The 24,663-nt window shown below is 39.0% G+C and overlaps 1 protein-coding gene across 2 annotated transcripts in view; it reads left to right on the top strand.

Annotated features, from left to right (window-relative positions):
- SCAPER (S-phase cyclin A associated protein in the ER) overlaps window positions 1-24,663 on the top strand; it is a 148,088-nt gene that overhangs the window by 64,311 nt on the left and 59,114 nt on the right. For both annotated transcript variants that reach the window (XM_054169067.1, XM_054169068.1), the window contains exons 21-23: window positions 235-371; window positions 3,971-4,036; window positions 11,952-12,078. In XM_054169067.1, the coding sequence (XP_054025042.1) occupies window positions 235-371; window positions 3,971-4,036; window positions 11,952-12,078 (330 nt within the window). The remainder of the gene's footprint in view (window positions 1-234; window positions 372-3,970; window positions 4,037-11,951; window positions 12,079-24,663) is intronic.

The raw sequence follows: 24,663 nt of genomic DNA, 5'->3' as shown, positions 1-24,663 counted from the left end.
ATGATGTGTGCAGTATTCTGTACAAAAACAATTACAAGCCTCAGTATATTAAAAATGGAGTAAATACATTCTAATAACTGGCAGTAAACCAGCTGTTTGTAGTTACTTAAAAGTTTCTCTTTATTTTCTTCATTTGATGTTGAATATTTACCACTGTTGTTTCCTGAGAAGACAATCTGTAGTGCACAGATTCGCATGCTGCAAGGCTCAATATTATTTCAATATTTTCTGCAGGAGCACTTGTCATTAAAAAAGTACATTGTGGACATTGTAATTGAGAGCTCTGTTCCCATGGAGCCCTTGAAAGATGGAGAGGAGAAACAAAAAACTAAAAAGAAAGCCAAAAAGCTAAAGGCACGGATGAACTCCAGGTACAACAAGTTCTTTTCTTTTTTTTCTTCTTCTTCTTCTTTTTTTTTTTTTTTTTTTTTTGCTTTCAGTTTTGTTCTGAAGTTTACCTTTTGTCCTTTAGTATGAGTGCAGTGGGAGGCTGACAAAAAAAAAAAAAGTAAAATTATTTGCTTTGGGAGTGTCTTGAAAATAACACTGATGAGCCTAATTTATGGCCACTTTCTCTGATTGGGAAAGAAAACTGAATATCGATCTGGAGCCCTTGGTTTCACCTGTTAAGAGCTTTTCTCATAATTGGATGCCAGTGCCCTGCCAAAACTGTAGCCTCTTCTAGCATACAATAGCATGTTTAAATTTGTGTAAACCATGCCTATTTTTCTTCCTAGCTATTGATTTTTAAATGAAGTATCAAAGAAAATCAATAGTAATCAACAAATAGAAGTCAGCCTGCTGTAGTGTCAAATCCCATGACTAAATTTAATCATTTTTTGTTGCCTGTCACAACAAAAAGAAAGTTAAAAATATCTTAAAATGGAAAGTGAGTTGTCAGACCTGCAGTTTGTCATTAGTCTAAAAAGTGACATCTGCAAGTGACATCAGTGTGATGTGCAGGACATCATTATATCATGAATTAGAAGTGTCAGTCTTTATAGCTGAACGGTCCCCAGCTGAGGTTAATACTTAACTGAATGTTGTAACACCTTTTTGCATTGCTCTCTAAAAATACTTCTCAGAGTTTAAGAGTCATTGTTGCAGATTTCTCTGACTTGTTTTTAAGCAAGGAGGGTTACAAATAAGTGAAAAGCACCCGAATGGATTTTTAGAGCTGCAATAAAAATGAGATGGTTTATTAACTTGCAACAGTACTAAGAATGTCTTCAAATCAGTCTTCAAAACCCCAATACTTTTACAATCTATAACTGCTGCTGATTGCTTTCCTCTTTGGATGAACACATCCACTATCTGAATACCACATTAGAACACACTGTTGGAACTGAGTAACGTTCTTCCACCTTTCTGATTGCTCAAGATGCAGACTTAGTCTTATTACTGATTGATTTAAGGCAAAATGGTTCAATTGTAATTATTTCTCAGGATCTGCTCCTATTGAACTTGGTAACAACTGGTTATTGGCTTTGATAGTTGAACTTTTTCAGAACATTTTGAATTCTTACGTATCAGACTACTGGGTGAGTCAGCATATGTGTCATCAAAAATTATAATTAAAACTTACAAAGGGACATCATTTACAAAGGTGATGCACACTTGAAAAATACACAGAGTTTCAAAGTCTAAGAAGAGTTACAGGAAATTTATGTTCATTAAGCTTATTTTTAGTTTTACAGGGTGGCTAAACTTTTTACTGGGATTACTATCTTTACAGGTAACTGTTTCACAGGTGTTAGCAGCTTATCTGCAAACCATGATTTAGTGCATATTTGCAACTATTCCTCTTCCCTGGAAAAAGAAACAACAAACCCCCTTGTACCTCAAGATGTGAAATTGAGTTTCTAGGAAGCTGTGATACTTTAAATACATAACCATATCCAAATAGGATCGTGTTGCTCTCCTGAGCTTCTAGATCTTAAATCACTGTTACAATTTCAAAGTAGTGAAGTGCAAAGATGAATGGGGGGAGAGATTGTGATCAATGGGTTATTAGATAAGTTGAGAAGTTTTGTTAGTCTTATTATTAATATTTATAACCTGAAGCCGTTAAACTGGTGCGGTAGTAACAACTGATATATAGCTACGTAAATTATCTCAGGTTAACATGTATGTGCTGCTGGCAGAAGAGCAGTTTGGTATCCACATGGCAAGAGGAAGCTTGATGAAAGCTAACATCAAGGCATAGAGTTACCAGCTAGGTAGTATGTACAGTTGAGATGTGCTTCATGATGGATATACAGCACTCCAGACATGTTCATTTAGTACCAGATATTTGAGGTGATTATTCATGTTTGACTGACTTGTCTGTAGGAAACACAAAGCTGAAATGTGTTGTTTCTGGCTAAGAGGCAGGAAAGAAGGCACAAGGTTAATAAAGGAATATCACCTTCATGTTCAATACTAAATTCAGTTGTGATTAATGGCTTTATTAATGATCCACAAATCAGAGCTAGTGGTAGTGTAACAATGTTTGCATGTAGCGTAAGTTGTGTAGGTTAAGCAACCCAAGGAAAAACTTGAGTAGCTTGGAAAAACTTGAACAGAAAGGTGAACACAAAGTGTGAAGAAACATTTTGTTTATGTACTGAGAGAAGTGTTAGGAATTAAAACGTGACTCATTTTTTTTGGCAGTGCAGAAACACATTTCCCACTGCAGAACATTGTCAAAATTTTAGATTTGAGGGGGAAAAAAAAAGTATATTTGTAAAGCTGATAAGAATGTCAACTGACAGCAGTTAATATTCCAATTACCTTGAAAATTAATAGGAAATACTGTTTTGATGGGTGAAAATTGCCCAGTTACACACTTCTGTCTGGAGGGGCTTTTGTCCTTTTCCTTTGGGGCTTCTTATGGTTGCTCTTGGTAGGAACAGGCATATCACACATTTCAGCACAGAGTCAGTTCAGTGTGCCAGTGAAGTTTCCTCAGGTATGTGTACAGGTTTTTAAAAGAATTTGCCACACCATGGATGAGGTCCTTTTTTCATCAGAGAACACAACCTCAAAGAGGTTTGAACAGTGGACCTCCGTGAAGTCCCTGGAGATCTGTGTTGCATCTGTGAAATCTTCAGAACAATTATTGAAAGAGCAATTTTAATGGATCAAATGTTTTTAACAGCTAAATACTTTTACTACCTGTTGAATGTTCCATCATCACAGGGCTCTGTCTCCCAGAAGTGAATTTTTCGGCATCACCGTAGTGTCTGGATTAGTTTTACTTGTTGTTAAAAAAGGGTTACAGGATTACCACTATGAATCCCATTTTGGTTGATGAGCTGGTCATGGTGTGTTGACACAGGCTGGCTAGAGTCAAAATAAGCTGTGCAAAAAAGTCTTCTCTCTCCCTCTCTACTTTTGGCATATTTCCTACTTTCTGGCACATGGCCAGTGCAAATAATACTTCTAAGGGACTGAAGAGGTTGGTGTTTCTGATTCCAGCAGTAAAACAGTCATGGTACAGGTATTTACTTCTCTGATGTATGCCTAACAAGGGTCATTGTGTTACAATACAGTTGTTAGTTGCATAAACAATACTCCTGTGCCTGTAAATATAACAAATTATTTATGTATTAATTATAGTCTCTGTGATGTAGTGATTTTCTGGCCTTCATTACTTGTCTAAGTTACTAATGCTTTGATCAGGTGAATGTGATAATTTCATAGTAAACAGCAGGTTAGCACAGCTGTTTCAAACCATTTCCTACCATTTGGAAAGTCAACTTAAAACAACAGTTTGTGTACTGATGTTATTCTAAAGTAGTAATATTAATCATAAATTGTTGACAGCCAATGGTTAAGTATCAGCATGGGTTATGACAGGGCAGAATTGACAGAACTGCAGTGCATTGCTATGGAGTAGACAAACCCCAAAGGTTAAAGTGATCTTGCTGCTATTACATACTGTACACTTTAGACAATAGTCAATAACAATGCGTATTTTCTCCTCCAGGGCAAAGGAATATGAGAGTTTGATGGAAGGAAAAAATGCTGTCTCTGATTCCCCATTTAAAGCCAAGTAAGCATTTAACTTCATATATTTTAGACGCTTTTTTTTTCTGTCTGTATCAGAAGTGCTTCTGAAATTCCCAGTGGAGCAGGTGCAGTAAGGTTCCCGTTCAGTATCGTAAACCATGTGATATGCAATAGTAGAGAGAACATAATGCTCATCCTTTTTCTTACCTGGAAGCAAGAAGGTTCCAGCTTTGTACTTTAAGACTGATGGTGAATATTTAGCATGAGAATTCTGGCGCTGAAAATCTTGTATTTTGCCTCTATTTGGTCAGAAACAAAGGTTCATATGGTGAAACTGCAGATATTTTACTGCACAGATGTGTTAATCTGACATGGATTTTTAAATTTTTTTTAAGAGAATAGATCTTTTTATTGTCTAGGACAAGCACAGGTGAAAACAGTTAGATGGTATGATTAAAACAAGACCTATTATCACTGACAAATGCTGCCTCCATAGCTGGAATTTGAAAATTTCCGGGCCTTTGCCTTCTGATTCTGTTGGAACTGGGTGGCAAAAAAGATGCAGAATATTTTGATTTCCAAAGAGGTTTTCATAAGATCCATGTACCAAGTATTTTAAAAGAAACTATCTAGCTGTAGAGTAAGTGGAAATCAGTTTAAACATTGAAAGTAGGTGGAGCACGTGATCAGTCCTTGCAGAACAGGGAGGTTGCTGGTAGAGCTCTGCAACATATTCTCCAGTGACTTGAAAAAGAAGGTGAGTAATGAAATGACGGTGTGGTGAAGGTGATGATGCAAAGATATTCACGATAGCAGGGACAAGAGCTGAATGATAATTTTGAAGAGAGTGAGTGACTACGGGTAGTAAGATGGTAGGCAGGTGAAATCCAGTGTATATTAAGTGCTACACAGAGAATTCCATTACGTACGATTGCTTGGGCCATTTATGTCTCTTGAATACTACGTGAACTTTTTGTCCTTGAAAGGATATACCAGAACTGTTAAAGGTTCGGCGAAGGCAGGAAGTCTGTGTTAGGGATTGAGTAAAGTGGTACTTACCGTTCTGGTGCAAAATGTGATAATGGGAGGAAGTTCTGGTGAGGTTATGTTACAGGGATCTACATGGTCATAAATGGCATGGGGCAGGGGGGTGGGAAACAAACAAACACTGGTTCTTAACATACGGATGTATGGAACTCACCAACAAAATCTTGCAGATGCTGATTGATTCACTGCTGCAGTTCTGAGAAGCTACATCCAGCCCAAGAGATTCCTAAGCTGAAAATAGTGAAAGAAACAGATTAGTAATGAGAGTTATGCATGCTTGCCCTGTTGTTAATTTTCCTCAGACATCCATGTTGCTGTTAAACAGGATAGTGGGTAGATGGTATGCCTTTCTTACAGTTGTGCTCATGAGGTCTGTACAGGTCAGTCAAGAGGCTGTGGTCTCTCAACAGTTGGATTCAAAAAGCCTTTATCCTAAAATTACACGGGCTTTATGAATTGGGGATATTTGTCTTCAGAGTAAGCTAATAACCTCTACAGGATCCTGTGTGTTTCATGGTTGTTTCCATCAATCATAGACTGATGATATACTTGAAGGTTGTCTTTTTTTCTTTTCTTCAGCAGTTACTGTTGGGTAAGGTGCTCAGATCCTTACTGTTCAGATTCCTTGCTTGTATATATAACTAGCCTGTATACAGTATCTTTTACGCAGTCTTTTCAATAGTTTGAAAACTTGTGTTTTAAAATAAAAATCCATCACTGAGGTTTGACATAAGAAAAGGAAACATCTCCACCAGATGGCACACCTGCATAAACACACTAGGGAGGAAAGTTCTGTTGTTGGCTTCCTTTCTTAATAATCAACACTTCCATTTTCAAGATTAATTTCATGGCATACTAAGACTTCTAGATTTGTAGCTTCTGTGTTTTACTTTTCTTTGCTACCAGAAATTAAAACATTAGGGTCTAGATGTCAGAAAGTAGAAATGTGTGTGAGTGACTGCAGATATTGGTAAGCTGTAGAGCTTCCACTTCAGCGTCTTTCTGATTCTGATGATCACTGGTGCCATTTGGGCAGTTGTCTCTGTTACAGTGCAAGAGATACTCAGTTTTTTACATTTTTAGCATTTTCTCTTTCTTTTGTAATTTCTTGACTGATCCTGACTTCACAGTTTTCATTTCTCTTTACTTAACAAAATGGTAGTGTGCTTTCAGGCAGCATCTTCTATTGCATCTGCTTTCTTATTTGTCTGTTAGGGCTGCAGCCCTTTTGATGTGAACTAGCATGATGACCGCTGTGTAGCTGAGATCTTTTGTCACGGGTCTCGTGGGAGACTTCTTTTGCAGTCTTCACATAGAAATCTAGTGATCTAGCAGATGCTAACTTCAGACCTAAACTTCAAAAATGTAGTTTTGGATATCATTGTTACTGTTATTTTCAAAATTACACAACTTTTTACCTACCAGGAGGGCTCAGTTGTTTGTCACCTTTGGAATTAAGAGGGTAGCAATGGGAGATGAAGTCTGAACTGATTTTTTAAGAAGAGAGGACTGCCTATGAGTTAACCAGAAGTCCAGTTGTTTCTATTAAAATTTGTTTACTTTACACAATACATCATACAAAATGGAAGAATGATAGGGAAGGATCTTTTTATCCCCTTCTGTAAAGGAAAGGATGAGAGGGCAAAAAATTTCATGAGGCAAGAGGTTTAGCCCAGGCCACATCTCTTTATGTGGAGAAATGTATTCTTAATAACACAAAAATTAATAAGAAAATACCTTTTTGGCATAGGTAAGTACAGGATCCTACTTAACCAAGAACAGCAGGAAGAAGAATCAGCTGAAAGAAGCAAACCATACATCTCCACTGAAACATAACTATGTTGAGAAGCCATAAAGCCAGTTAAGAATATTGCCTTTTTAGCCAGAACCTGCGAGCTACAGAACTGCTACTGCACCTAGCTGTTGTGAATATGCCCTCAGAAATGAGCGACAAGCATCATTCACTACACTAGCTGAGAGAGAGAAAACTCTTGCCAGTCCTAGGAGTTTTAACAGCTCTCAGGAGATCTGTAAAGTTACTGAGATAAGTTACCTCAGAGAACAAAGGGGGCAAAACCTGAGAATGCTAAATGCATTCTCAGTGTCAAAACAACTCACAGTACTTTTTGTTTATCCCAAAGGAAGTTTTGAAGTATTCAGGTTGGAGTGGAAGTATAGTAATGAACAGAAAATACTTTTTAATTTAGTGAAATTTAAAAACAAACCAAATTTCAAAATTCCATTTAAAATATGGCAGGTTGGTAGATTTATTTATTCACTTAGCAGAAGCAAAGGTGGCTTAGAATGAAATAATAAAATACAACTTACGTGGTTTCGCCGCATTTCTTTACTCACTCCTCTCCCCCCAAATTCATTGTGTGTTTGCAAACAACTAAAACCATTTATGGAATGCAATTTCTTATCTGATGTTAGTCATGTTGTCAGTTGTTACAGAGGAAAGACAGAACCCAGAATTAGTCTTTGGCAGGTAAAAAGCCTTTTTAGATCACCTTTAAGATTAAGCCACTTTAATATTACAAGACCACTGATTTCATGCTGCAGCTGATAGATTGTTTCAGTAGTTCTGGTTAGTTTAAGGTTAGCAGATTTATAAACCCTTTTGCACTAAGGAAGCACTGATCCAAATGCTTTCCAGGCTTTGCATTGGTAATACACTAGTATCAGTAAGCAGCCAGGGTTTCTTCTCTTCTGGTAGACATGATATCAAAGGTAGACTTTTTCCACTTTCAGAATACTGAAGCTGATTCCTGAGTGGGATTGTATATGGATCCCAGTAGTGTTTTTTTTCAGAAACAAGAGTTTCAGAAGATGGCTGGAAAGGATTTATTTTCTTTAAAGTATCTTTAAAAAAACAAACAAAACATCCTTTAATGGGAGGATAATTCCAAGCACTCCTTACTTGGTAGGTATTTTGTTCTCTGAACCATTTGATGTGGCAGGAGGGACTTTAAAGGAAATGGACTGAGGACATTCTTACCTGGGAGTAGCCAGAATGTTGCTCCTGGATTCTCTCCACTATAGGAATTCAAATAAATACATTCAGAAAATAATTTTCAGAGGAACATTTCACCACTTTCCAGATAAAAGCCCATTAAAAAACTTAAAGAAGGTATGTGAAGCTGCTGGTGGAGATGTTTAATGTCTAGCAGTGTTTGGGATTGTGTCAAGATGTAGCACGGTGTTTCCGGTTGTGTACCAGGAGCAGTGGGAGCGTGCCATGTGTGCCACTGTGCGTGTGAATGTTACTGCAGCAGGTCAAACTGCTGGCAGTATGGAATAGGGGGGCATCACTTTAAGAGTGTGCAGCATAGCTCCATTTTGGGCTGGGCAGGAACTGCCACAGACCCTCTCAGTTCTCTCCAGGCACAGCCTGCATCGTGAAGAATCGGGGCTGTGTGTCTGGCTGGCATCTGGCCGCCCTCAGCGGGAACATACAGGAGGAGTAACCACTCCTTCCGGACAGGAACCACACAGAATCCAGTGCTCTGCCCAACCTTACTAATCCTTCCTTGCATACGTTCAGTGTACAGCCAGGAAATCATGGATTTAAATGTGGAAGTGCTGAAATACACTGATACTGTTTCAAGGCCTTTTTTTTAGAGATGAAATGTGGTCTATAAATATTAACAGATCTTTTTTCTTCAGCCTACAGAATACATTAGATCTGCTAAAAATATTAAGCCCACGTTAAAAAGAAGCCCTTAACTCACACAATACCTTGTTTTACGTATTTTATATAGCAAGTATATAGAAAAGCCTTTAGTATGAATAGCCTTCATTTTCCCATTTACTGTGCAAAAAGATCAGATAATTTATTTGTGTCTGCTGAATATACTGTTCATTGAAGTTTACATTATCATAACATTCCAAGACCAATCAGTGCCTTGTGTCCTTTCTGATATTTCTGCAGCTTTCTGAATTACCCATTTGTGGGCAATACTAAAATCTTAATTAGTGAGATGTAAATAACTTCAGATAAAAAGATATTAACCTTAAGTTTTCCTTTTATTTAGCCCAGTGAATTTTCACTTACATCATTCATATACAGCATAGTAAGCACTGGAGGAATGACAATTGTGAGGCAGAAGGAGGATTAAATAATTATCTTGAAATGTTTGGATTTGGACTTGACAGTATTAGCACACAGTCACTGGATCAGGTGTTGATACCATGCTGCATTAATCTACATCATGTAGAGAGTGTACAAGGAGTACAATATGTACAAAGAGTTCTCTTTCCAAATCCCTTCACAGCAATGATACATTCAATAGCCAAGCACAAGTCATCTTGCACTAGATCTCTAGTCCTTCAAAACAGTCCTAAAATCAGTCTTATGTCTCTGACACTGCCAAGATGTCAGTGTAAAGGATATGACATTAAAATGATTTCTCCAATGTTCATTTGGTGGGAGGAGGGAGTTTTTATTTCCCTTCCCTTCACCACGTGATCAGTTAGCATATGTTACCTTTCTTTGGCAGAAGACCAACATGCAGTAGGAGGTAATTCTTTAATACGGCAGAAACAAAACCCTATTCTTCACATTGCTTACTGTATGATGCTGAACACACACTTAGAAAATTTGAATTTTGGAAAAAGAGTCCAGAAAGACTTTCAGAAGAAATGGAAAGCTTGAAGATTTTTTTTGAGAGTTAATGTGTTGTACAGCAGGTTTTCTTAAACTGAGGACAGAAACTGAACATGGCATTTCACTTGTGTGACTTCTTTATAGACTGAAGAGAAGGAAAGGGGAGTTGGGAACAGAAGCAGCAGTGTAATATGATTATTTTCTACTTGAGCCCTTTTGAGTAGCGAGGTTTTGATAAACCTTGCACACATTTGTGTGCTGATGCCTGATGTAGATTAGTAAAGTACCTTTCTTTAGCCTCTGTGGTTAATCCTGGTTGAATTCCATCCCTCTAGTGTTAAATGAAGCAAATGGAAACCGGTCTCACTGTCTCTGTAAGATGAAGTTACAATATATAGTGTGGTGGGGATTTTTCAGTGCTTTATATATGTTTAATCATGGAATTTGGGTAGATGTTTCAAAGAGAGAAAGTCATTCCTGCTTAATACACTGGGATATTGCCAAGACAATAGCCATTGAAAGTCACATTCCAGGAGAATACCTGAAATACTCTGTTTCTAGATCATTATTCTGGACCGCAGCAGTGTGACTTTGCTGGTGCTGCAAGCCACTCCTATGCTTTGTAGTTGTCTGCTTCAATCTGCTGTAGTTATTTGTGCTTTGGCTTTTAATTTTTTTCCCATTTTAGCTTGTGGTTTACCAAGTTAGAGATTTTCTCCAACCTCAGTTTTCACACAGAACATTCTCTGTGCAGAAAATCTTATCAGGATGTTATCTCCCCTTATTTTTTTGTTTAAATCCTGGCTGAATATTAATGGATCAAGCTGACCAGATGATAAGAAGTCCAGGACTCAAAATCTTGCAAATCATTTTTATTTGTACTTTAAAACCATATATATTTTTAGAGTCTCTTGAAAGCTTTTTAACAAAGCTCTTCTTTTTTTTCAAGTAAAGGTACCTGTTTCTTACCAAGAGGAAATTATTCTTGCCCCAAATAAGTGTTCTGATATTTTTGTGTACGCTGACCAGTGTGGTAAATTCCCCAGGCACTCCATCTCCTTTCTCACCTCTTCAGGGACTACTTGATCTAGTTTTGTCTTTGCCACTTTGGGAATGCTTTCTGGCTCTTACGCTGGTGACCTCCCATTTTATGTTAAGCATCAGTTCCCTTCCCATCTCTCTTCCTTCCTACAGAGTGCTTCCAGTCACAGCAGTATTTCTCCCACACATCCTGCTTGGTTACCAGCTCCATCCCACTTTCAGTACAAATTACTCAATAGATCAAACCAAAGGTCCACCAAATGCTGAGCCTGTCATTAGGAGCAGCCAGTAGCAGCTATTAAGGCAATGACTGACAAATGTGTGGCAAGTACTGAATGATACTTCCTTCCTTCCTACTCTGAATCTCCAGTTAAGGGTCTCTGTTTAGCATTTATTTCATCTGCCTTAACGCATCTACAGTTGCAGAAGTCCATCTGAGCTAGTTACTGACTTCTCATTGAAGGAAAACAAGGATGAACTGTGAGTGTATTTTGACTGCTTTATTTTAGACATGAGGATGAAATGAATGGTGCCTTGAAACTGCATATTTCTGCTTGCTGCCTAGCAGGAGATTATAGGCGAATAGCCCAGATGCAGATGTGTAAGATTGAGCTGAATCCTAACCCACTCATGTCCACATCTCTCCCACTTCTGCATTTTGGCTTCCATTACTGACCCTCATTAATAAAATGCCCTTTCTGAGTTAGTCTGCAAAGTCACTACTTTTCACTTATTCAGATCACCCTAAAGAGCCATTTCTTTTATGATGTCTATAAGAAATTAGCCAAGTAGTCTGGTGTTCTATTTCCCTTACTCATCTCAAAAGCAAAGTACTCAGCTAAGTAGGATGAAAGGACTGAATGATGGTAGAAAAGCAGAAAAGTTTTGAAAATGAGGATGACAAAAACAATCAGGATAACCTGTGGAGGGAGAATGGTATTTTTCAGTTGAACAGCAATAGAAGCAAATATGTACCTAATAAAGAAGCTCCTTAGTGACTGTACTGTCCACGCTCTTTCTGTGCCGTTTCCCTAAAGAGTAGGTAGTGGAATGTTACAGACACTCTAAGCTGACTGTATCTCCTTGCTGTATTGTGTATTTTACATGCTGTTCTGTATAGGTGACCAAAAACTAGCTTTACACAGGTTTTTGTAATTGCTTTATTGAAAATCAATTCACAGAATTTCATTACAAAGATGAAAATTTACATCATCAGGTGGGTTTTTTGCTTTAACTGCCCTTTGTTTTCTGTTTAATAATGAAGGTTACAGCGGTTAGCAAAAGACCTCTTAAAGCACCTCCAAATGCAGGATAGCTGTTCGCTGGGGAACAACAAGGTTTCTGCTCTGGACAGGACTTTGGGAGAGATCTCTCGTATTCTGGAGAAAGAGGTATGGTGATGTTACTGTATAACTTATGTTTGATCTATAAACTGTCTTGCTCTCAAATGTCATCAGTTTGGATTTTGGAGTGTTCTAAATATGTGTTGATGAATACATGACCTCTGTGTAACCAGCAGTGTCTGCTATTGCACTTCTCTGTGGTAGATGCAGTAGTGGGGGCTTTTATTTAGACATCAGGTTTTATGGAGATTCTTTAGAAGAAGTGCTGAAAACACTCTTTACTGGTGCTAGATCAATTGTGTGTTCATTAGGATGGTTTCTCACCTGGAGCATTTCAGTCATCTACTTTATAGCGCATACAGATTTACAAGGATCTTGAACAACAAAGGGCCAAAACAACTAGTAGAGAAGAGACAAAAAATTTTGAGCCAGCTTTGCTGTCACAGCCACCCTAATGTGATATTGTGGCTGAGTTTGGAAGAAGCACAAATCTGAGTTTTCCTAGAGTACAGCAAAGCCAGCAATCTTTGATGGAGGATAAAGGTACAATGTGCGTCTTTGTGGGGTATTTCTGCGCTTCCAATTTCTTCAGAGAGCTACGTTTGTAGACCGTGTTCTGATTTATGTTAAATGTTGGATTTTTTTTAATTGACAGCATAGTGTTTGCTAGTTTTTTACTGTGTCATCATGGCCAGTCTGACTCCACAGCACTTTGTGTCTTGGTTTTGCTCCACAGTATATGAGATTGCAGTTTGAATGTTATGTTCTGCTCTCTCTGCAACCATTAGAATATACTTTGTTCTCCTATCTGTAATCAAGAAATAATGAAAATTAGTTCTGAGAGGTACCAAGTTAGTGAAATCTGAGGAAGATGCATCGTTGTGTTTCAGGGTTGATGTCTGTGAAGATCAGGTCTGCTTGATGCTTTTCACTGCTTAATCAATGTGGAACACAATTGCTAATAGGATGTGCTGTTAAATGCTGAATGCTGCCTGTGGGTTCTGTGGTGTATTCTTGTAGTTGCTTGGAGCTGCTGATCAAGTTTAATTTTGAAAGAGTTGTGGCAGTGTTGCAGTGTTTGTGTTAATTATTGAAAGATTGATTTGTTAATTATTTCAAAACACTGAAATCCTGTTGTTGCATGAAGAATATAAAAATAAGTATCTATTTTGGAAGTTCTCTAAATAATTATTGGAGACTGTTTCTGGGAAGTGGTGTGTATCCGGGTGCTCATCAGTAGCTGTTTTCTGAGATTTATTTTGTAATGAGATGTGAATTATAGCTAAATGTTAAATCATTAATTGTTTGCAATGCTTTACTGCTTGTTGAGTCTGCAGTGGGGAATTCAAAGATAAATCTGACAGTATTAATAAGCAAGCATTATTTTGTTGTTAATTTGAGTTTTTTACCCCCAAAACATTACGGCTGGAGAAGTATTATTCTGAGCGTGCTAATCAATAAGGTCAAGAAAGATTGATTTCAATAGCTGTCACTGTGTTTACAGCACAGATCATACATAGTCATTTATAGAAGTGCATGGTAATTCTCTTGTTAACTTGTGAGTCAAGAAATCAGCAGACACATCTTACATGTCTATGGGCAGTGAAAAGAATCTTGATGGTGTCAGTCATCAACTGGGAGGAGGAGACTGACACTGTTAATTGAATTTCTCTGGAGAGCATAAAAATACACCATAATGTGGAGGGAGGAATGAGGGAGTGGGAACCACACAAGCTGTCAGTGTGTGTGAGCTGATAACATTGATTTACCCTTGCTAATGGCCTGGGTTGAATAAAGAATTGCCCTGAGGGAGGACAGAGTTCACTACAATAGATCCTTGCCACTTACTACAAATTCTTCAGACTCAGTAGTCGTCATGCAAAAGTATTGTAAAATAAAATTGATCCAGAAAAACCTCTTTTCAGTCCTTTTGTGAAGCATTGGGTTTTTCCTTTTTTAAGAGTTTACACTGACTGAAAAATGTATTTATATAGCCTCACCAGGGAAATAAAGTTTTGGTTTACAAACCATGAAAAAAAATTTTCTGAGCTGCTGTTGTAACAGTAAATAAGAAAAACGAATTAAATTTGTCACCAGAAGGAAGGGTTATTCAACTCATTAGAAATTCCATGACTGTTCTAAAATAGCATTAAAGAGCAAATTTCAAACACACAAAAAAAACCCAAAAACCCCCACATATGAAAGATTGGCAGCACTGCCTCACTGGGTTTTGCCTTCGGGTAGAATCAAATCAGACTATCAGTTCCTTTATGGACTTAGTGGTCATCTGTTGTATTTCATAGTTATGAGTAAGGCTTTTTCTCATTTCTGAACTTCTTTTATAATGTGAGAGCATTCTGGGGTGAAGCATGCCTGTGTGATTACTCTGGTCAAACTTGCTTTTGTTTTGCATGCCGTCCTGGTCTGCTGGTCATAAGCAGCTTCTGCACTTGGGGCCAAGAAATTTCACCAATGCAGCAAGAGTTTGTTTAATGTAAACCAAAAGGGATTTATATCAGCATATCCTCTGGCTACTCAGATTTGAGAAATCTGTCTCCTGGGCAAAAGTACATCTTCACCGCTGTCTTTTCTGAAATCCTGGGGTTTTATTGTAGCACCTTACCTGTTTCTACTTAACACAGAATTCCAAGGCTGCTGCTGGTCCCCATACAACACAGCAAAACTGACAGCTTCCACTTTGAATCCAATCCATAGTTTGAGTGCTGGTAAACAAAAGAGGAGTTGCTTTGTTTTGCTTCAAGTGTTTGTTACATCTCCAGACACTTATTGGTATGTCCACATTGGCTGACTTGGATGAAACTCTACAACTGCTATGAGTATTGCAGTTTGTGCCAGAAAAGTATGTTCAGGGAAGCAAGCTGAAGTGCAGGTTTTGAGGATCTGCCATGCAATGTGGTCATTAATGCAGTACAACCAGTGGTTCACATGTATTTTAATTAAATAATTAGAAGAGGTACTCTAAAGTCATAAACCACAATGTCATTCCAGTTTTAAATAGATTTGTACCTCTCAGGTCATGTGTCCTTGCTGGTGACATCAAGCAGGAAGCACAAATCCCTCTCAGTTGTACAGGCCTCCTCTGCTGTCCCCAAGATGTATCTACAATGTGTGCTTCCAGAATGCTGGTTTGGGAGTCTATTCTAGATGATGAAAGGCAGTCCTTGAGTTCAGTGCAAAGTCTCTCATCCTTTCTGGCAGAAACTCTGGAAGGCAGTTGTATTCACTTTCACCTCTGCTTTGTTTAAAAACATATTGAAAAAACAAACCCACACACAGACGCAACAGCAAAATGCACGCAGAGGTTACTGGAACGCCCTGACCTGGTGTTGGCAGGTTGTCATATGGGACTCTTCAAGGTCTTAACAAGATCTGATAATGCTCAGTTTAAGATCTCCCATGAATAGGCCTTTGATGCTAAAAGTAAAACCCACATACTCTGAAAGAAGGCAGAGCTGATGTTTGAAACTGCAGGGCTAAAGCAGCTTTTCTCTTGCAGTTCTTTTGGTTTTGTACATTTTCATTCTTGTATGGACTAATTTACACATCCACTGCTGATGGGAAGTGTGTTTCACATGTGAAAAAAGGTGTGAATTAACTGCTCAGGTTTTACCTGAGCACTGACACAGAAATTTCCTGTGTAGGACCAGTTTATTTAGTGCTTGTAGTACAGGTACAGTTCTATTTGCTTATGCTTACAGTGTTACTTTCCCTTGGTGTATAGAGGTGACATTTACTGATTGAAAAAGGAAACCATTCTGTGCTGCATAGAGGTTGGATGTTAACTGACTGAAGTACATCTGTTTCTAAGGCTAAAAACCTCACCTGGGTCAGAGGTTGCTGCCTCTCATATGGTCACCCTTAGACTTATTGATGGAACATCACTTCCCTGACATTCTTCCTAAAATGTTTTTGTAGGAATATTTTTGTGATCTAGGTTTGAAAAGCCCTACTTTTAAATATTTTTTCTGGGTGATTTTGATAACTCTGGGCTAGGCTGAGATGGCAGACACTATTATTCTGAGGAACATGGCAGGATGCTGTCTTCAGTACAGATGGTGACATGCCACTGAGGGCAGTAGCCCTTTCACCTGGCTCAGCTGCAGCTAAAACACTACAGTGAAATCACTTTAGATAAATTTGTAGAAGCCCTTAATGTGTCTTCCATCCTGACTGGGAGTATGACATGGGGTTTCAATATGATCACAAGAGAACCTCATGATTTTTGGAATCCCAGCAATTAAATCTGCTTAGCTGGGATTATTTTAATGTGATTTTTCTTATCTAGCCTCTATTTTGGAGATCTTCATCACAACATAAGTTAGAAAGTACCTTTAAGTGACGTGACAGATCTGAGGGATCTGCTTCTGGAGAGAGGGCTGCAGCGCAGGGGAAAGATGGAGATTTTACAACGTCTCAGCATAAGCAAATGTTGCAGCTGAAGCTCACACCACTGTCATGAGGCCCAAAGCCCTAACAAGCAAGATGTCACTAGTTCTGATGTTCATAAAACTTACCTAAGATTTTGTACAGTTTTGAGGAGAGCTGTGTCCCTGATCTCCTTCAGACTCTTTACATGCTGGGAGAATCTCAGTAAGCAATAGTGAGTGCAAACTAAAGTAAAACCAAGCCAGAAGAATAGGAGACTTAGTAAGTTGGGCCACAGTACTTGTAGTTACTTAGCAGCTCTCTTCATACAAATCTAAAAGTAGCTGCTTTTCAGTAGGCTAAGTTTCAAGATACTTTTATTACCAATTCAGAATAGTATTCTGGAAACAGATTATTATTTTTTTGGAGGGGAGGGAAAATATGCTCCCTTAGAAAAGGTGTGATTTCATGACTGCAAAATGTATGAATCTGAGCTATTAATTGACTGTAGTGTTTTAATACTTCTTTAAAGAAGGCTCTCAGTGCTCCTGACCTCTAAAACATGCTGAGTGACCATTAGTGGCTTGTTTTCTGTCAGACAGTGTTTTTGGGTTTGTAATTTTCAGATAGCTTTTTCAGCCTCCTGCTTCAGCAGTTGTGATGTCAGTTATTTACATTTCAGTAGAATGTTTGTCGTAGCTTTCAAATACATGGGGACTGTAGACAGACAGTGTTTATCCCATTGTAAAGACTGTCAGGCCCTGTATTTATGTTTTATTCTCTAAACTGTCAGGCCCATTGGGTATGGTGACCACAGCCAGTGTGAAGATTAATAGGCCAGTTTTTGGGAGGCATACTGAATTCCCTGGCTGGCTACTCATGGTTTCCTCCCTCCCCCCCAGTAATACAAACTCTGAATCATCAGGAACTGAAACAATGAAATGAAGAACTATTGAGGGCCTGAGGTATGGGACAAAAGCAATGTTAAATGGAATGTGTGTAAGCTTCTTTTGTACCCTTCATAAAAAATTTCTTCCCAAGTCTCTATGGAGATTTAAAGTTGTCCCATGTGTATATAAATATACATTATGTATATATTTTAGAAGCAAATATTCTATGCTGTAAATACTCAGTGCTTACTTTTCAGTCCATTTATGAATACAGTGGGAATTGTGATTCCCAAACTTCTATGCATTTAATCTGGTTGCTGCAAAGGTTTGTGAAGCTGCCTGAAGCACCTGGGTGGCTGCCTGCTTCTGGTCTAGCAGAGTAGTGTAGCCATCAAAGAGGATTGTAGAACACTCAGTATGATGGCTGGATTTTTTTTTTTTTAATTTGTTTTTAACTTTTTTTTAGAGTACAAGACCAGTTGAAAGGTAATAATGTATCAGGCTTTTCTTAAGTGGCTAGTGATGAAAACCGAACTGAACGTGGTACTGCTGCACATAATCATTGTTGCTTTGAATGAGTATTAGACACGATGCTGTAATTTGATATTGAACTTTTGGAAGTTTGAATTTGTAAGCTAAACAAGAGTGACTTAAATAAGGGGGGCATCTTATGGAAAAATCAGGCTAGCTGTAAAGCACACAAGCCAGTGCTTGAGCTGTGTGGCTTTTATTTAATAATTGAAGACGACTGTTGAGTGTGAATTAGAAGCAGAAATTTTTAAACCTCAATTTTGGCTGAAAACAATTGATCCAAATTTAAATTAGTTCTGTTAGTCAGCTAAACTCTTCAGAGGCAAGGATGATCAGTGTGTCTGAAGAAAGCAAGAGTGTTAGCCAGTAGAGCAATGATTCATCAGGATTCTCAAAACCAATCATTCTTGGCTTTGGACCACGGAAGGGTCACCTAAGAATAAGACAGTGGCAAAAATCTGTGGTTCTTAAAAAAAAAAAAAAATACTTTCCTTGCCCCCTATTCCACCCCCCCACCCCCCCCAAAAAAGGTAGGGTGTTCTTTTGTCTTTTATGTAGCAAAATGAAGAGATGAAGAGAGTAAGGCAGTAACAGATGAGTTTAGGAGTTCTGAATAGAATAGATTTCTTGTTTCAGTAGGAGAATATTGCTGTAGGCAAGCTGCAGTCAGTAGTTAAGTGTTAAAAGGAAGAAACCTGTGGAAGAAACCAACCAAAATGCCCAATATACAGATTCACTGAGGGCTGGAGAAGTCACAGGAGTTGGTCAGCTCATCTGCCACAGTCTTAGTGTCAGGAAAAACATCATAGGGCATTATATCCAAAAAAGAGTGAAATTGCTGTTTTATTGAACTTACTCAGTCATGAACTAGTGGCATTTTACTCATATTATAGCCACTTTGTGTGTTTTGTGAGCCTATGTAGCTACATGCTTGCACACAGGCACGCGATTTGTGTGTGATTTGCCATAGCCAGTTACCGTGTTTGGCCTCACGAGAGATTCATCTCTCAGTCTGACTGATGCTTTAAAAAGTCATTTAATGTTTATGTTTCAGCATTATTATAATAATGAAGAGTTTGGTCAAGATGCCAGATTTTTATAGGAATGTTTGTGACTGAGAGGTGTTTGTATTTTCCTTGACAGGGCAATTTCTGTCACGCAGCCCACTTCTGTTACCTTCTTGTGTTTCTATCTCCCATTTCCCCACTAGAGGACACTACTGGCAGAAACAGCAGCATGTCCTTTAGTCCTGAGGAGCGATAAAGCTGTTTAGAAGTCATTTTCTTTTCAGAGGAAAAATGCTTATGCCAAACTTCAATTTGGTTAGTTCTGATATGTCTTCTAAGGCCAAGGATGTTACCTGCTAAGTTAATTTGCATGTTAATTTTCAAAGTTCTGTATTTAGTTATGGCTGTTTATGAGGTTTGTGCCATCTACATGTTACACTGATCAGTGGTGCCCATTGGGATGCCCAGCCTCCAGTGCTTGAGCAGCAGGTCAGCTTGGCTGCAGGAGCAGCAGTGGCACAGGACCAGGAGTTGGGCTGGGCTCTGGCAGCAGCTGACACACCAGTTTCATGGCTGTGAATGACAGCAAGCCATCAGAGGCCCCCAGGCCTCCTTTTAGTCCTGTGTCCTTTCCACCTCACACCCTCATGACTGTGCAGTGGGACCCTATGGTGCTGTCTTGCTGTAACTTCCTGCCTTTCCCTTACATATGTCCTGTGTGTCTTTTGTCTCTTAGCCATGGGAAGAGTTTGATGCATAGTGTACTGGTTTACACCAAGAAGTGGACTTTTATATTGGGTAGTGGGCACTTTGTGACCAAAGGGAGTTAAAAGTAAAATGCACACTGTTCTTTCATCTTTTATGTCTTTGTTCTTTATGAAAGTAATTGCTACTCTTATTTTTATAGATAACCAGAAGTTAAAACTTTATTTTTGCTAAGCATAGATTGTATTTCTCTACTGAAAAATGGGTTAATTTTTCAATCCATCCATTAGTTTTTCAGTTTTGGACACTCCTGCTGTAGCCAGTTCCCGAGCTGCAGTGACGTGACATGAAGGGAAGTCATCAATCAAATGGTAAAGCTGAATTATAGCAGTTTAAACATTATTTAAAGTCAAAATCCAAACTTGATGAAATGCATTGAATTGCCAAACTTTAAAATTAAGTCTGGTTTACCAGCTAAAAGTAAGACATAACTCTCCTTCAAATGAATCTGCTCCCTTTAACCCTTTAACTGGGAGGTAGGGATTTTTCGTGTATACATGTGCAGCACTGAGTGCTAGTGATGTGCAGTGCCACTAAAACATAGTTTGAAGAAGGTTCTGCAGTGTTCAAAGCCTGGAGTATGGAATATTGACCTGTATCTACTGGCTTAACTGCATATGGTAGTAGAAACATTACCTGATCTGATAACTCCTGCAGCAGATTTGGTAGTAAGAGCACAGTGGCTGAGAGTTCAAAGAGCAGGCTGTGAGCACACACAGAAGGAGCTTTTTGGACACCATTTCCTGCCCAAACAGCTTTGCCCTGTCACTGCCAGGAAGAAGTCAGTAGGTCAGATGTGTGTTGGGTGTTGCAGGTTGGATGAGGCACCATTAGATCATCAATAATTTGTTTGCCCAGAATTTCTGTAATCAGTGGATTAACCTTTTCTGCAAGATGAACTTATGAATAGGAACTTGTACTAGATGTCATCCACGTAGTATTTTTTAACTTATTTGCTGGAAATGGTATTAAAAGGCAAGTCAAGTTCACAGTTAAGCTCTGCAGTTTCCTTGCTCCAAGATTATTCAGAGGTTAATTTATTGTGCACAGTAGGTGTAGTTGAAGACTGCTGTGTAGATTTCTGGTTCTGTGGGATGCAACGGAATGTTGTTAGCTTCCAGTACACTTAGGCTGTGCTGCCTGTGGCCTTCTGCTGTCAGATCAGACCTTTTTTTACTTTCTACGTCAGTTTAGAACTAATACATTCCTGAAGGGGAAGGGAGGCCAGGAAGGCCAGACATTCTTCAAGAGGGAAGTCTTTGGGGCGCAGGAGCAGGCCATTCCAGTGTGCTGTAAGATGAGCTGGTGGGGAAGAAAGCCAGCCTGGCTGAACAGAGAGCTTTGGTGAGAACTCTGGCAGAAGAAAAAGGAGGCCTATGGCCACACAGAAGGGCTACAGAGATTTATGAGGCTGTGTGGGGAGAAAACCAGGCTGAAGCCCAGCTAGAACTTACCTGGCTACTGCCATAAAAGACAACAAAAACTGTTTCTCTAAATACATTAATAGCAAAAGGAGAGACAAGGAAAATCTCCAACCTCTTTTGGATGTAAGCAGAAGTGACCAAGGGCAAGGAAAAGGCTGAGGTATTGAATGACTTCTTTGCCTAAGTCTTTAATAGTTAGACCAGTTGTTCTTGGAGTACCCTGCCCCCTGAGCTGGAAGATAGGGATGGGGAGCAGAATGAAGCCCTGGTAATGCAAGAGGAGATAGTGACCTGCTGCACCACTTAAATATACACATGTCTACAGGACCAGATGGTCACCCAAGGGTACTGAGGGAGCTGATGGAAGCACTCATCAAGTCACTTTCCATCATTTACCATCAGACCTGGCCTACTGAAGAGGTCCCAGTTTGCCGGAGGTTATCAAATGTGATGCTCATCTACAAGAAAGGCTGGAAGGATCCAGGGAACTACATGCCTGTCAGTCTGACCTCAGTGCCAAGGAAGGTCATTGAGCAGATCATTCTGAGTGCCATCATGTAGCACATACAGGACAACCAGGCAATCTGTCCTAGTCAGCATGGGTCTACTAGAGGCAAGTCCTGCTTTGCTCCTTCTATGACAAAGTGACCAGCATCTCAGATGAAGGCAAGGCTGTGGGTGTTATCTACCTTTACCTTATTAAAGCTTTTGGCACATTCCCACACCATTCTCTTGGAGAAACTGGCTGCTCATGGTTTTGGTGGGTGGATGCTTTGCTGGATAAAAAATTGGCTGGGTGGCCCTGTCTGAAATATGGTGGTGGAAGGAGTTAAATCTAGTTGGCTCTGTGCCCCAGGGCTCAGTAATGGGGCCAGTGCTCTCCAGCATCTTTATTAATGATCTGGATGAGGGGATTGAGTGCACCTTTAGTAAGTTTGCAGATGATACCAAGTTGGGTGGGTGTGTAGATCTCCTTGAAGGTAGGAAGACTCTACACAGCGGTCTGGACAGGCTGGATTAATGAGCTCTTGGGTTCAACAAGGCCAAGTGCCATATCCTGCATCTGGATCACAACAACCCCATGAATGTGCAGGCTTGAGGAAGATGGGCGCAAAAGCAGCCCGATGGAAGAGGACCTGGAGATGTTGGTCACAGGTGGCTGAATATGAAGTGTGTCCCCAGGTGACCCAAAAGGCCAGTAGCGTGCTAGAGGCTGAGCTCTACATAGAAATGTGCAGGTACTGAACATCATGCAGGGAGTGAAACACCTTCTGTAAGATAAGATACATTTACCTGCCTATCATCTCAGGTTCTAGGTAACCATCCTTTCCTAGATGAAGCCATGGAGTCAGCATGGAGGCTTCAGAATCAACTTTAAGGCTTCAGCAGCTGCACTTTACTTTGCAGGGTAAGGTGTGAAGCCTTGCTTTTTGGTGCATTTTTGCACAGCATTACCTGAAGAGCTTGAGTGCTTTAACATGTAAGCAGCGCATGAGGGAGAAGCTGATACAAGTGCTAGGCATGGCTTTAATATAAATGAGTAGCCCCACCATAGGTGTGCAAATGCTTCTGAGCCCATTCTGGCTCATGTTTTAATCCTCAACTAGCTGCCCATCGATGTTCAGTGCTTGCAGTTCTATTGTGGTGGAAGCCACCGAAGTTTGACAACCAGTTTGCAATTTTCAGATGAAGTAGGATATTATTATAATAGTCATTTCACTAGAGAGGAGTATTACAGGCAACAAATGTGTCTGTTTTAAAAGAAAATATATTTTGGTGTGCTCTACAGTGATTTCCACTATATGAACTTTTATGTCTGGCAGTTTTCTACAGACATGGACATATCTGCCTTTTGGTATGTGCATGTAGACATACTTGTGTATTTATTTAAGGGGGGGTGGGGAAACAGAAAGGAGGAGCCAGTCCAGGATTCAGTTGTCTGGTTTGTTTTTCTAAGGTGGCTTTGAAATGCTTTTCTTAGCCCCTGGCATTTTAGATAGAATCTTCAAACACTAGATAAAAGGAAAGAAGAAAATTCTTAAGACAGATTTCAACTGTATTTTGCCAATTAGTTATTATTTCTTTCTTCAGTGAACAGTTTAACAAGTGTAGAATAGAGTTGCACAGGTTCAGTGTATTCTTTCAGAAATAGGTCAGAATTTTCAAAGAATATGGCTTTCATTCAGAAATACTTTCTTCTAAACAGTTTTAGTTCCTGAAGTCTGTTCAAAGAGGCTTTCCAGATCACCTTCCTATTTAGACATAATAGGCAGGACAAGCAGAAAGCATTCTTTTGGCTGATGCAGGTAAATACTATTTTACAGTCTACATAATCTGTTGTTTCTGATGTTTGTATTAGAGGGAAACTTTACATCAGAATTCTCAAGTTAGTTCAAAAAGATTTCAAATGGTCAAAATGTGAGTTGCTGAAGTCACATAGAACAGAGATTGCAATACTGATATTAAATCATTTCAGCTGTTACAGCTCTGCATTATTTCTGATTCTGCTCTACTTATTAACTAATAATAACACTTTAACAGGAGAAATGTATGGAAGTGAGTACTTTGGTCCAGGACATTGGATTTCACCCAATAACTCTTGCACCAAATTAATAAATTATGATTTAACTAGGATCATATTTTTCTAGGAGATAATCAGGTTTGATTTAAAAACTTCAAATGATTGAGAGTCAACCATATCCTAAGTATATTATGCTCATCATTAATTACTCTTGGCATTAAAAAAAATCATTTTATTCTTACCTGAACTCATGCAGTTTCAGCTTCCAAATATTAACTATTACTGTGCCTTATCAGAAATCTTTATCTACACATAATATCTACATATTTCTATTTTCCCCAGCATAAACTGAAATGTGCTTCTGTAGTGTCTCGTGGTGGGGCAGGTTTCTCTGACCTCCTATTTTGTCCTTTACTAATCTTGCAGTTTGCCAAATATGTTGTGTGAAGGGGAGCAGCAGCTCAGGAGAAGAGTGGGTTTGGTCTTGTTTTCCTGGAATGTTGTACACAGAAACCAAAACCTGTTACTAGTTGATGCTCACTTTGTTTTGCTCTGTGTTGCTTTATATTACCCACTGACTTGTATAAATACATCACAGGTTTTTATTCCCTGATTTGGTTTTATTTCAGAAGAATGTAGTTTATATTATCTGGCTACTTTAATGATTTAAACAAAACCCAACAAAGCAGCAGCATAGGTCAGTTGACCTTTTCATGTGTTTCTTTGTGGACCATATTAGGAATGATAAGGCATATCTGTGAGTGGCTTTTTTTAGCTGTGTGTATTTTTCCTGTACCAAATGTCAGATAATGAGATGAAAACATTATTTTGAACTTTCTATTAGTCTGCTAATTTTCGAATTTGCCAGACATACTCGTATCATTGGGTAAGTGGTGCTTCTGAAGGTGCCACAGATGCCAAACTCTGATAAAATCCACCCTATCTTGTTAATGAACACACAAACAGTTGTTCCCCATCTGCTGCCTCTGTCTGAAAGGTTAGGAAGCCCTTCTTTCTTGATCACAAAGGACATAATTATTGTCTGTAGAGGAGTCAAGTACAAAGACAGTTCATCCAGTCTGACCGCTACTACACTGCAGGCCACCAAA

This window comes from Dryobates pubescens, chromosome 17, assembly GCF_014839835.1.
Source record: "Dryobates pubescens isolate bDryPub1 chromosome 17, bDryPub1.pri, whole genome shotgun sequence".
Taxonomy (NCBI): domain Eukaryota; kingdom Metazoa; phylum Chordata; class Aves; order Piciformes; family Picidae; genus Dryobates; species Dryobates pubescens.
The sequence above is the reverse complement of the archived record's forward strand: the minus strand, read 5'-3'. Positions and strand labels throughout refer to the sequence as shown.